The sequence below is a fragment of the Tinamus guttatus genome, unplaced genomic scaffold (assembly GCF_059628265.1).
Source record: "Tinamus guttatus ecotype Peru unplaced genomic scaffold, ASM5962826v1 Tinamus_guttatus_pri_ptg000459l, whole genome shotgun sequence".
Lineage (NCBI taxonomy): Eukaryota > Metazoa > Chordata > Aves > Tinamiformes > Tinamidae > Tinamus > Tinamus guttatus.
In genome coordinates, this window is record NW_028288993.1 from 3,056,275 (window position 1) to 3,070,689 (window position 14,415).

The following is a 14,415-nucleotide window of genomic DNA, read 5'->3' on the forward strand; positions in this document are numbered from 1 at the left end:
CCAGGGATTTGCACACAGATGTTGCCTCAGACAGCAGAATGTGGTAGTAAATAATAGAGAGAGGAGTCTCGAATGAAATAGTCTTGTGTAGACAATAAACATAAGATCAATGATCCTCCATAAATTCAGCTTTGTTTCTAGGCATGTTCTACACAACCTGCTTCTCTCCTCTAGTGGGTGAAGCACAGCTGGATTTTAAAATGTAGCAATATGAAAATTTGTATATAGCAAAAATACCCAATCGATGTTTAATAGCATTATCACACATTTATGTACTTTGCAGTCAGACCTGAGGACTTCAGCAATATCACTGTATTCATGAAACTGCCTTTGGAAGTGTTTCTGTTACAGCAACTGTGCAATGTTCCCTAAGCTATAGGCTGGTTTGGAGTCTCAGAAACTTCAAAAATTTTTTTACTTTACTTTGTTCTGTGATTTAGTCTTCTAGTGCTTCTCTACAAGAGAATAAAAAGAATCATTGCTGTCTTGTTGCTTGTTTACCAATCGCTGTTTCTCCTGAAGGCACCCTATGGAACCTGTCCTCCTATGAGCCCCTGAAGATGGTCATCATCAACCACGGCCTGCAGACACTCACCAACGAGGTGATCATCCCGCATTCGGGCTGGGAGAGCGAGCCCAACGAGGACTCGAAGCCTCGCGATGCCGAGTGGACGACCGTCTTCAAGAACACGTCTGGCTGCCTACGGTAAAGCACGAGCGTGGATACTAATCTGTCACTCAGTGTCCCATGTTCAGCAGTTTTTATAAATTATTTTGAAGTAAAATGTAGTTTCCCTTTTGGCAGGGATATCCCCATATTGGTGGCGGTAGTAGCGGTGTCAGAGTTGTTTGTGTGCCACAGGTTCTCTTGTCTAAAAATCTTGTCAGTGTAGGTTTAACCCCTGGGGTCCATATGAACAGTAGGTCATGTATCGAGTTTGGAGGAGCTCATCTAGATAGGGAGGTGTCTAATGCAATGGAGGGTGACACAGTTGACAACTTAACCACCCTGCTAAGTATAGAAGAAACATCTAATGCAAACAATGCCATTAAGTATTGGGAATCATACCTCCAGGAGTATGAGGAGGTCAGGTGTTCTATGATGGGTAGTTCTCTGCTTCCCCTGATGGCCACGTTTTTCTTTAGGCAAAAAAACAAGTTTTCAGACAGGTGCCCCTTTGTTTTGTTTTAGGCTTCCTCTTCACAAATGCCTCCTTTTTTAATGCCGAGAAAAGTTTTGTGGAGTTACCTTGACCTTGAAACATGGATCCAATTTTAGTCTGAAACACTTGTAGAAGTCACTGGCACACTCTTAAGTTACAGTGGATAAGGATTTATGGGAAATCAGTTATAAATCTGACCTCCAGAGCATTTCTAGAGTTCCTTGTAAAGGACCTTTTCTGGGTAGAGATGACATTTGCATTTCTGAGAGCACCTGCAAAGTGGGAGAGGAAATGTTAGAAGCTGGGTCAGAAGCAGTTCTAAGTTACTCGGAAAGCCTTGAAGAAGCAAAATTCCTTACCCTGACTCTCCTGCTTTGCTTTTCCTTTGAGATTTTTGTAAACAGAATTCTATAGAAGATAAAATAGTGCAGATGAACCGTTGGATTCTTCAGTTTTATGTGAAAGTCTGTTAGTTTGGACGAAACTAAAAAATTTGCCATTGCAACTTCTGCTGTACTGAAGGGCACTTCTGTCAGTTCTCTACTGATTGAGGCATTTTCAGAAGTTGGTTCATTTCTCTTTCTTGGTCTTGTTGTCTCTAAATTGCAATAACTCTTCTCTTGAGTAACTTCACAAGTGCAAGAAGTAATGAAAAGTGTTCTGAAAGGGCCTATTACTGAAATTATTTGCAGTCCCACTGGAGACTAGGGTTGTTTAAGTAGACTCCAGACATCATTGTTTTTCCTTACTACAGCCTCATTTTGTAATGGTTTTTTACAAGAGGAAATTAGTCAGGGTGGAGATAAAAGGATTGTCTCAATGAATACCGAGTTCTCCAATAAATGTAGACAAATTGATCATTAGTAGATTAACCTAATCCACCTCATAAAATTTATTATCATCTGCAGTGCTCTGATGTACACTAGTCTCTACATTCCAGGATAATTTTGACTTTTTTTTATTTTAAATAAGGTACTGTTCTTCTAGGGCATAGAAAAACCAGGTGCCAGTTTGGAGACTTTGCTGCCTTCAGATTGATGAATGTGAATGCAGAGCACAGCAGTGCCACGATGTCACTAATACAGTCCCTTTTGACCATTTGAAAAATAAAGTAGTTCTCTTTTTTTAAGAAACCACTTACATACATCAAGAGAGCAGTCAGTAAATGATGGCCACTTCTGGTGTTGGGAGGATGTATTTCAGTCCTCTCATCAGTAGTTTCTGCTCACAGTCATGTGGGCTGAGCACTTCCCTCTGGAAAACTCAAAGCTTCAGCCAGAGGTATGGGACAAGGTCATTTCATGATGGAAAGTAGCTACTCAGGGTAAATAAAAAGGGAGATGGCAGGGAAAGGTAGTCTGAAAAAGGGGGCTTATCAACGTTGCCTTGCTGAAGTGTGAGGAGGTGGTAAACTGGTCTGCTGCCTCCTTGCTGCTGCTTGCAGTGGGATAAAATCATCAAAGAACAGTCCGGGGCTGCGTGAAACCATGGGGGAATAGGTGAGATATGGACTGCCTTTCACCTGGAGATGCTTTCTCTCCCTAACGATGTAGGTGATGTTAGGTGATGCCTATTGGAGAGCACTTCCCTATCTTGGAACAAAGACGGACATGTAGAAAGTAATAATTACAACTATTATTACTGGGAGTAGTTTTTCATTGTTTGTGAGAAATCTTCTGCAACTGATCATTCAAAGCACCAGGGTGGTTAACAGCAGCAAACGAGTTAGTTTGACAGACATCAGTGTTAAAACCCCTTCGCTACTTATCTCTTGTTGACACAGTAGCTGGTCCTATAAATGTATTTTTCTGTGAATAGAACTAATTGCAAACTACAAACCATTTGCCATTTGGAAAAGTACTTTGAGTCTGAGATATAGTTGGGAGGTTACTTCTCTCAGTGATGTGCCAACCTCCCTTCTCCTCCTTGGAAATGATCCCAGAGTTTGTGCTGCGTTGCCTTCCAGAAGAATTGGGAGAATTTTTGAACTTCTGCATTTTCACATGCTCTGGCAGTTGGCATCTCTGGGCACAAGATGGGTGTTACTCATGCACAACCGCCTTTTTTCAGTAACTTTAATGAAGTTTATCAACAGATGTGGGTGGGTTTATTTCAAGCTCATTGATTAACAGTGTGAACTGCAGCTTAATTATTTGCTGTTTTCCCACTTCTTTCTGATCTTTACTTTGTTCTTAATCTAGGTCTCTGCTTTGATAATATGGAGCCTTGGGGAATCTTCCTTCAAATAAATGAAAGAAGTAATTCCAAAAAAGAGTAATTTGCCTTTACCCCCCCTTAAAATCCCAATTTATCGTGTTTTGCTGCTTGGTCCTATCCTGTCCACAACACTTCTCACCCTTAATCCCCCATATAAGTCCTATGCCTGTCCCCCCCACTCTGGAAGCTCCGATGCTGGCACGTGTCGGGAGCGGGAGCAGGACAGGCTGGATTGCCTGGCTGGAGCAGCTGGGTGCAGGGGCTCGTGCTCAGGAACAGCTCTGTGCTGCTGGGTGAGAAAGCCCTGCGTGACGGTGGCACGTTAACACTGGAGCTGCTAGTTTAGAGGCTGGAGATGCTCTGATCTCCACAAACTGCACAAAGTTTATCCTCAAGAATGCCTTTTTTCTTCTCTCCGTAGCCTTAATAATTCTGGGATTCTCTCTTGATATCCTTTAAGAGAACCACCATGGCTAATTGTCAGTCTACAATAGCCAGTGGGCATCTAGGAAGAAGAGGTTAAGTTTTAGTTTCATGTTGAAGACCTGCATTTATTTTGACATTTGAGCTTCTGAAATCAAGCCCTCTCTCATGACTGTGGCCATTTTTAGAGGTCTTTTGAATCCTGATATCACCAGAGACATGACAAGTGTGTTGTGTGACATTCCAGCCTGTATATAACTTGCCAAAAATTGTCTTCTCCAAACAAACATTTTGCAAATCGTGTATTCCACTTGATAAAAAGAAAACTTCTGGTGAAACTGTGGTCTGGCAATGGGATTGCAAAGCCTTCTATAATATGCTTTACCAAGAGATGTGAAGTTTTCAGAAGCTAGTGCAGGTGCTCACAAGTGTATCTGTTCTCGTCCTCAGATCAAAAGGAGGTTTCCTCTTGCATTGCTGTGTTTCTTTTATAGGTTCAGACCCACTATGATGGATGGGTCTGAAGTGACAGTAACCTTTTTACTATGTGAAAGAGTTGTGAGCCTTGTGATAGATGTGATTTGGGGTGTTATTTTTATACTATAAATGTATCTTCATCGTCTGATGAACCTGTTGAGAAAAGAAGGTGCATGGGAAATTCAGGAAGGAGCTGTAAAAACAAAGCAAACGTTAATTTTCTGAGATTAAGTAGATTTTGTGTTATGGAAAGGAGGAGGATGAGGAAGAAATAAGGAAGACACCTTATTAGAAGAATTGTTAAATGCATGTGGATGTTTAATTCGGGGTGCAAGTTTCATGTCTTTGCCTTTTGGGTTGTTCTTAGGTGTACAGAGAAGGTCTCATTCAATTACAGATTTTTTTTTTTTTTTTCTCTCCCCGAAATCCCTGCTGGGGCTTGCAGTCCAGAAGCATTTGCTTTTAAATTGTACTCTCTTCCACTTTAAATAATGCAATGATTCAGTGTGTCTTAACAAGACCATTTAGCAATTCTTCCTACAAATTTGACCAAGACATTAAGACCCATTAGGAGGAGAGGACAGCTGGAATTGCTTTGAGAAAGATGGAGTTGGGGCTGGCTTGCACACATTAAGTTATTGCCAGCGACCTTCACGGCATCTCCAGGTTGCTCAAGTTGTTTTTTCTGTGGGGATAACGTGTCCATGTGAGTGGAAGTGCTCGGCCTCTGGGTCGGAGCCCACTGTCACGGTCACCTTCGTGTTCTTGTTTTCTGTGTAGATATGCACCATGGTCCCTAGCTTTGTGGAAGCACCAAGGATTTTAGTGGCTTAAAAATGAAATACATCCTGTGCTAACTTGATGCTTCCTATTTAATTACTAGTAATTCACTTTTTTTTTTTCTCCACTTTTAAGAGAATGGAATACAACTTGGTTCCTAAATTGCTAACTTTCTAGCCCGATTCCTGACCTGCTGTCAACAATGCTAAATGAATTCATTTGCATGGTAAATGGATGCAAAGTGCACTTTTTTCCAGGATGCCATCTGCAGTTGCAGCATTTCTTGACAATTCTCCAAGAACGCAGAAAATCGCGTTCTTGATAACAATTAGAGATAAGCACCTCCAACAGATAAAATCAATAGTTCCTGCCCATGGAATGAAAAATGGAGAGTTACTGTGAGTGTGAGGCAAAATCTTGGAAGACAAGAGATCAACTGAGAGACTCTCAGTTGATTCAGGGCCCAAAAAAAAAAACCTATTCCACCAGAGTGAGAAATGATGTACGAGCATTAGTGGGCCCATCCTGTGTGTAACTGCCTGTTGTCAAACTGAGCCTGGGTCTCCAGAAAGGTCCTTTCTCCTTGTACTTCAAAATGACCATAGGTCTCGGAGGCATTGGTGTGTCCTTTTGTTTCTTCCCATCTCCTCTCCTACAGTCCCTGGTGGTTTCCTTGAAAAATTCGCAGGGACAATCTAGGAATAGTGGCTTGGGTTTTGGTTCCTCCTTCTGTCTCTTTGGACTGGCCGAGTAATTTGTTGTTTACTAGCAGATGCCTAAGAGAGGAAGAATGCTTTCCCTGCAAGCTGGAGGAAGATCCCTCTCCCAGCATTATATTCTACTTCAGGTGGCCACCTATAGTTAAGAAAATCAGTGGGATCCAGTAGTGCTGCTTGCACTGGCCAGTCCACAGGCCTTTAATGTGTGACTGACTGCACTGCCTGGTCGTGGGGTTTGGAGCCTACCTCCCTGATGGTCTCAGTTAGGGTTTCTTGGGTCTCTGCCTGCTGAATTTGGGGAAACAAAGGAAGAAAAGCTATGTAAAAGCAATCTATGTCCTCCTTTCTTATTAATAATGATTAATATATAATTTTTCTCTGAAGAAAAATGCCTGGGAATTAGAGCTTTCAAAATAAATTACCTTCAAGCTTTATTTGTCTTTAAATCCTGCAAGCATGATAACGGTGCATGTAACAGCAGCGTATTTCTCCTGCCTGCTCTCCCATCTGCTTGGGGCAGCCTTGATCCTCCAGCTGACCAGAGGAAGAAGGCGAAGGCACCTACGGAGCTCTTTGGCTCGAAAGAATGAGTTGTGCTGAGCAGAGTGCTCTAGTGCAGAGCAGGGTGCAGGAGGTGAAGCTTGGGCAGCAGCGCTGCAGCCAGGTTGCCCTTGGTGTCTGGGGAGCTTTGCTTTCCAAAGCTTGGCAGGACAGAGAAGATACCCCCCACGCACACTCTGGAAAGAGCCTTCAGCAAGCCATTTGGTTGACTCCTCCATTTAATCAGTGACAACCATTTAACCAAGGAGGCCTGAACAGGCCTTTCTGCAAAACTTGGTGCTTCCCTGTCGCATTTAAAGGAGATGATACCAAATGCTGCACATCTCTGACCATGCCTCCCACTTGAAGGCTGGTGCACCAACATCCTTGCACTGGTTATAGCCTTTGAGAGCCTGATAACTGCAGAAATGGAAGCCAACAGGATGTCAGGGTTCTGTGATAGCATACTGCTGAACTGGACTTGCATCAGAGGAATCATTTTAGAAAGATTAAAACTGAGCAGATACTCACTGTGAACCTTCACTTTGGAGGTAGCAAGCAGCGTGAAAGTGTGAAGCTTATCTGCCCAATCCAGACTGAGAAACACAAATTAAAAAACCCACACAATAGAGAGGAGCAAGCGGAGGCAGTTTCTTAATTAGCTTACTGATACTGTGCAGGATCACAGCATATGGCTGTCCTGGGGCTTATATGATGAGCAGAGCGTTTAATTCGTGCTAGTAAGGAGCTGTTATGGTTCCTCCTGACAGTTCCTGATGTTTAGCTTGTAATATAAATAAATTATGCATAGATTTTAGCAGCAGAGACATAACCTAGTTACATGCAACCTTAATGCTTTACAATCAAATCCAAAGTATAAATTTCAAGTTGTGTGCTTGCTTATTGCCTTCTGTCATTCCTTAGGATTGAATGTAGGTCCCTTCCCCGTTGGCCCTCAGAGGAGGGAAGCGGCTGTCACCGCGGTGTGATGAAGAGCACGTCTGAAACAAAGCTCCCTGCAGCCAGCGCGACGGACGTAGTTTGCCTTGCAAACATGTGAGCTGTGATGGCTTTTTAGATAAATATTGCCTAATTTTTGTATTTCAGAGCTGCTTTTCACATTGCAGCAAGTGTGTGCTATAAAGCGAGCAGAGCCCCTTAGCCTCTCCTCCAAGCAGGGACTAGCATAATAATTTGGAAGCCAAGTAGCTGCCGGGGATTCTGGAATTTTTGTGCAGTGCATTTCTGCATGCTTTTGCATTACAGGAGAGCAGACTAGGGGCCTCCAAGTAGGTCATGCAGGAGGTAACTAGTCAGTATTTTACTTGAAAAAATATTACATGATATTTTGGATTAGAAAGCTGCAAATAACAGAGGACAGACTTCACAGCTGTGCCTCGTTAAACTGCTGCTGGCTGTTGAGCGCTTGCTTGTTGGAGCTCCTATAAAGAATGATGACATAGTTATGAGTTGTATAACGGAGTGCTTTATGGATCTGTTGCTCTGTGCCAGTGTCCCTGGAGCCCAGACTAACTCCTGAAGTCCTTTTCCAGGAAAGGCTTATGGTATGGCCATTTGTGGGCAGTGGCCAATTAAAACCAGGTAGTCAGAAGGGGCTCGTGTGTCAGGCAACCAGGACTTCTCTGCTCTTCTCTTGGCTCTAGCTGGGAAGTGGACAGGTAAGCGGAGCAGAAATCTCTCCAGATCTCCCATCACAATCATTGGGGCTCCCCTGTGTGTCTTTGTGTCACTGTTCCTTCTGTTTGGACTTTCCTGTAGTATTCCCTCTGCTCGGGTTCAGCAGCAGCCAAACTCCATCTTGTTGTATAGGGCTCTTTGGCCAGTGCTGCCTGGATCAGTCTGTCTTCATGTCACAGGCTTCTTGCTTTTCTCTGGTTTTCAGAACAGTGAACTCGGTACCAATTCAGCTTCTTGATATTTCATGTGAACTGAAGTGTGGAATTCATCGTATTTCTGCATGAAATGCTAAAAAAAAAGGTTTATTTTAAAATGTTACGTATTCCTCCTTTGAGACAATCGGTACCTAGAAGCGCGCTAAGAAATACAGTGCATTCACTGCAGCTATTATTTACTGATCTCTTTTGGCTGGCATCCAAAGAAAAACTTCTTAATAGTGAGGTGATGTGTGGGTGGAAGGATGTTTTATAGGCAGGGTTGTGACTGTCAGAGTAGGTGGATATAACAACTAATATATTTAAATTAAACTTGTGAAAACCTTAGAATATTTTATCGGCTGCAGTACAGAACTCGGTGCCTGGAGGGCTGGGGTTGCTCGGGGGTGGCCCGGGAACACGGTGCCCAGCAGCGTGGCCGCAGCTCAACCCTCCTAAGAGCCAACACGGGCCTACCCGCAGCGTGGGGCGCTTGGGACGCTCTGGCCTGTACCGATCACAGGTACCCAGCCTGCTTCGGCCGTGCTGAGGTGGCCTGCAGAACAATCATGTTACTCTGGGCATGGCAATACATTAATCAGCATTAGAAGGTCATTTATAGTTATAAAAATGAAAACTTAACTTGGACAACCTGGGAGCACAAAGAGGCTGTTGGAAAGAACTCATCCCTGCCGAAGCTTCGGTGCTTGTGCAGGCTTCTTCCAGAGAAGGGTGGAAATGTTTCTAGAGGTAATCTTAAAATTTCCAGTTGAGTTTTCTATTTATATAAAAACCAGAATTCCCAACCTGTTGTTGTCTTCCCCAGCTGGTTCTCTAAACAAAGTGCTTTTTATGGCTGCTGAACTGAGGTGGGGTGGTAAGTGTTTGATAATAGTCTAACCTCTGGCTTTCAGCTTTATCTGCAGCGCTGCAGGGCAACAACTGATGGCCCTTTCCAGCCAGGTGACAGACACAGCAATACTCTTGGAAATACTAGTTGCTCAAGTGCTCAAAGGAAAAAATCTCTCGGGTACTTGTGTGTTCAAGCTTCCCTTCCTGAGGAAAAAAACTGCTGTAGCGCTCAGATTGTTAGGGAGAGCCCAGTGGAGGCATTGGTGTATGCTTTATTCCCTGCTTTGAAGGAATGCAAAAGAAGTGCCATGCATTTAATTACTCATAAGTCTTTCCTCTTGAGAGTAGTTTCTCTTGGGTCCATGGCCCTGATACTAGGGACCGCACACCTATCCTGGAAGCCATGGATGCCGACCCTCTTTGGAGATCTAACGTTGTGTTCAGGCTTGTGCATCATTAAGGAGACTATTTAATAATAATGATAACCTATCTAAAGGATGAACAGATTTCTCACACAACCACCTCCATTTCCTGAAGTCTTTAATGCCAGCAAATTGGATTCCTAGTCTGATGTGTTTCTATGCTGGTGGGTATTTACTTTTGTTTAACATTTACTTAGTGCTTCTCTGTTTTGTTTTCCCAGGGAAAGCAGATATTTAAACATCTCTGCAAATCCTGCTTCAGGAGTCCTGCCTACAGGCTGGACTGTAAGAATTGCATTTTCTTGAGCAAGAATCAAGGTCATTTTTTTCAGCTGAAGTCTGGGGTTTTCAAATCTCTGAGTGATGAGATTTGTGCTTTACTCTTTTATATGGAATCAGCGATACAGTTGATTTCCATTGTATGTACAATGTAATGCAGAGAGTAATTTCATGTTTGCTGCTAGACCTGTTCATTTGAGCCTTTTTGTGTATATACTTACGGCAAGCCCCCAGGGAAGCTTTCTCTTACCCTTTACAGAATGATGTGAGGAGATACTATTGTTGCTTTTAAAATACAGTTTTCATTTGATGGGCTCTTGTAGAATTATTGAAAAGTAGGTGCCAGGGGACACTGTGGTGGCCTTTCTGCAGGTGAGGAAGCAAAGCCAGGGAATCAGACTGTCTGGAAGACTGCAGGCTTCACCTGCAGGTGGTCTTATATTTACCTGCTCCAACATGCAAAAACTCTCCATCCTGTCCAAGCCAGGTTGTTTTATGTTGCGTGTATATCTTGAGTTTCAGGACGTTTCTTGCTCCACAATTGCTAATGCCCTGCTAGTGCTTTGTGTTTCTTTTGTGGATGCCACCCTAAGACGACTGCAAATTCTCTTATATCTGCTGGAATATGTGGCCTATTCATTAATTTTTATCACTATCTTGGAAGAAAAACCTTAGACACTTTGCTGCCAAACTTTTCTTGGGAGCATAATTTAGCTATGTCTTTTATTCTGTCACTTGCCATAAATCTGTTCGGTGCTTCAAAAGCAATTCCAGTGCAAATGCAAAATGGGAAAGGACTTTTCCTATGTGACAGTCAATGAAGTGTGATATCAGGCTATTCTGCTGCAATTTCTGATCTTTTTATGGTGCAAGGATACAGGCTATTGTTGCAGTTCAATCCTGTGGATAAGCTCCATTTTTTTTTTAGCCTTTGGGTGCAGCAGATGATGATGGTGTCCTTCATAACGACCAACACGCAGGACGCTGCAGGATTGCTGTCACCAGCTCTCTTGTCTGTGTAATCACCTTGGTTTCCACGCTTCAGTCATTACTGAAGACCCGAAGTGTCGTAGACCGATGATGACCAAGCGATGCTTCTCAAGGAGGTAGATCAGAGTCTTACACACCCCAAGGTGAAGACATAACCTGGCATTTTCCCAGGTTGCAGGATCCCTTGCTTTTGCTGACGAGCTCAGCTGTGGAGTTCCAGCCGCAGCTCCATTAGCTCTCTCAAGGTTACCTTGGAGCCTGGGGACCAAGCCCAGGAGCTCTTCCCCTGGGCTTGCCAGCCACAAGCTTTCTCACAAGTCTGGCATCTTCCTTTTCAGCATGCCCAGCTCTGCTCGAGGCCAAGCGGTGTTTGGCATGCAACAAATGCAACTATCCCCCTGCAAACCGGGATCTCTTAGCTGCCTTTTGCAGCATCAGAGCAGCATCAAGAGCACATACTGTGGCAGAGGGCCTGATCTCCCTCCAGTGAGTCTGAGGTCTGTGTTGCCCAGACATAGGAGCTGGGGAGAAATGACCAGGAAACAGCTTTTTTGTTCCGTGTTAAGCAAACCGTGCGGCAATTTAGTCACCCGAGGAGGGCTGGCAAAATCCGAAGAGTCAAGTATTTATAAAGCAGAAGTTTCTGCATGAGATGCCCACAAGAATACACTTTTTGATGCATTAGTTATACTATTAAAACCGTAGTTTGATGCCTGGTTAACATATTTATAGCATTAATATAGCTATTAATTAGTTATTAAATTAGTTATTAATTTGATTCTGCAGAGTTTACATGCTTGCTTATGTCTGATATATGTAGGAATTTCTTCTAGAGGCAGTAAATTTTAGTTAGCTTTTCCTGTAGTTGAACCTCTAGCAAGAATGTGATACCAGCAAGACACCCCTTTTCTTACTGATGCCATTTGCGATGTCATTTTTCAATGATAGTATTATCAATGTGTCTACTTCAATGTTACTCCTAATACAGATAAAGAAATAAGAAAGCAAAGTATAAAATCCTATAATGCCACTGATAACATTTGTTTTGCAGCTTTGGTTATTACAGGCATAGTAGCATAAATGAACCATAGAAAAATCTGTTGTGAATGGGTCAGGGGCAAGGGTGTCAAGGCATTATATTTTGGCATATTTTTTCCATGTTAATTTGAGTGTTCTTCATGTATTTTTGCTCTCTGTTTCTAACACTTAATGAGAGAAGAATAAAAAAGATACACAGGTAGGTAATTTTGGGTACATTTCTGTACCCTTAAGACTGGTAGGTCATGTTCTACTTTAATATGTGTACTTGAACGTGGTGCTTCTGTAGTTTATCTGAAAGCTATCAGAGATTGTGAATTTTAATTTCAGTTTCATAAAGACCTAACATTAAAATTCATGTTTAGGCTTTGGATCCTAAAGGATTAGTACAACTAGAGGTGAGAACCAGCATGTGGAATTCTCTCTCTGTATCCCATGGAATAGTATTTTAATATCCAGTCTACCTGCCCTGTATCAGCTCTTGCCGGTGGTGAAGCTGTGAGTTAGGATTTGGGGAAGGGTTTCATTTATCTCTGCATTTCCCTTGTGTTCCTAATTGCATGCTAATGTGCTGCTACAACAACCAGCTTGCGGTTATGTGTCTTCAGATTTTGGGAGGTGTCTGAGAAACGTCCTTTTCCTGGTCATGCAGTTAATGATGGGCTTGTCCGCGGAGACGCGGGCCCCGTGCCGGGTTTGTTACCGGTCCAGGTGAGACGGGCAGTGCTCGCAGTTAGTGGAGGGCGACAGCTCAGTGCAGGGCCCTGATGGACCGGGGCAGTCATAGAATCATAGAATGCTTAGGGTTGGAAGGGACCTCTAGAGATCACCTAGTCCAACCCCCCTGCACACGCAGGGTCACCTAGAGCACGTGGCACAGGACTGCATCCAAGCGGGTTTGGAAGATCTCCAGAGAAGGAGACTCCACAACCTCTCTGGGCAGCCTGTTCCAGTGCTCTGGCACCCTCACTGTTAAGAAATTTTTCCTTAAGTTCCTGTGAAACTTAAATTCCAGTGACTGTCGCGTGTTCTGGAGGACTAAGCTGTATCCCCAGAGCTGAACCCCGGCAGTGCTTTGCGGAGGCGGTGACGTGCGTAGCTCCGTGTGCTGATCCGCGGAGCCGGGGGCGCTCCGGAAAAACGCGGCATCGGCCGCTCCGTCGCGCAGCCTCTCCCTGCGCCACGCGCGATGTGCTTGGGCCCTGCGTGATGCTCGGAGAAATCCAAAGCTGCAAATCTGTGTGCTGAGTGTCTTGTTGTGTTTTCTCCAGGCCTTTGTGCTGGATGGGCCGTGCACGGTGTGAAGGGTGGGGGTTAAATGGCAGCATTTGCTGTTCAAACGAGGCAGGAGGAACTTCCAGGAACTTCCAGCTGGGGTCCAGGACAGCAGTCAAGCAGGCAGTGGCTACGCGCTTCCAGCCAGGCTTCTTCGGAGCGGTCATTGTAAATACAAATTGCTTATGTAAACTGTAACTCTCTGAACAGCTATTCTGAAGTTTTTTTTTCTTTCTTTGTCATGAAATGAAAAGGCATGGCTGTGGGGAGGGAACTTTACCTACTCATTTTTTGATTTCTGGGACAGGGAATATGGTGTTGCTGAGCAGGCTTTGGCTTCTGAAGAAGCTTCAGAAGAAGCCACTTTGCAAACCACTTTAGTGCACCAGGTTTTGGTGTAAAGATTAGTAGTACTGCAGGACTCATTTTGTGCTTGTGTTTAAAATCAATGCAAGTTGTCATCACCATGATCCCCCTTCTCCTTCCCTACAAATTACTGATCCAACATGAGCTCTTGACAAGTACAGTATCAACTGGCACACCTGTTATCGAGAGGGTTAAAGGGTAAATTTTCTCTTAAATCTCTTCTGTCAGGAATGTAAGTTCAGATGGAGCAGAAGCACGCAGAAGACTAAGAGAGTGCGATGGCCTGGTGGATGCCCTCCTTCATGCTCTACAGTCTGCAGTCGGCAAGAAGGATACAGACAATAAGGTGATCTTATATATTAAAATTTGGGTGATTTCTTCCATTAATTTAGGTGAAGCCTTGTGCTGGGAGCTGGATTTTGTTTGACCGGTATTGGAACAACATCATGATGGGGCATCAGCACGATGCTGCTACTTTAGCTTATGTGTTGGACGAGGAATTTTCGGGTAGATCAAGGTCTTGATATGTGTGTGCAGGTACTTGCCAGTAGCACTGCTGCTGCTGTTCCTCATTATTCAATTGGCATTCGAAATTCAAATTCTGATCTGGAGAGTGTATTGTGCTCTGCACAATATCTGCATAGGAGGTGGTTTCCTTCTTGGTGATTTTATTCAGCACTATCTCAAAAGACTCTAGTATTAAGACATTCAGATGTGTCTTCAGGTGAGCAACGCTTTTGTCCTATTTGTTCTGTAGGTAAAGATTTTGATTCATAGGGTTTTATCATCATCTTGTCCTGCGGTGCTTGAAGCATATTTATACTTAAAAGATATATCCCAAGTTTAAACTGCTGAAAAAACAGAACATGTCACCGCTTTATATATATATTTTTTTTAAAAAAAAAGGCTTTTAAAGGATCTTTATTTTATTCTTTGAGTCCCACCCTCTGAGGGACTGCATAACAACTCTAAAGCCCTGTTG

The 14,415-nt window shown here is 43.5% G+C and overlaps 1 protein-coding gene across 5 annotated transcripts in view; it reads left to right on the forward strand.

Moving 5' to 3' along the window:
- ARVCF (ARVCF delta catenin family member) overlaps window positions 1-14,415 on the forward strand; it is a 219,760-nt gene that overhangs the window by 163,798 nt on the left and 41,547 nt on the right. For all 5 annotated transcript variants that reach the window (XM_088532301.1, XM_088532305.1, XM_088532300.1 and 2 more), the window contains 2 exons: window positions 523-706; window positions 13,662-13,779. In XM_088532301.1, the coding sequence (XP_088388427.1) occupies window positions 523-706; window positions 13,662-13,779 (302 nt within the window). The remainder of the gene's footprint in view (window positions 1-522; window positions 707-13,661; window positions 13,780-14,415) is intronic.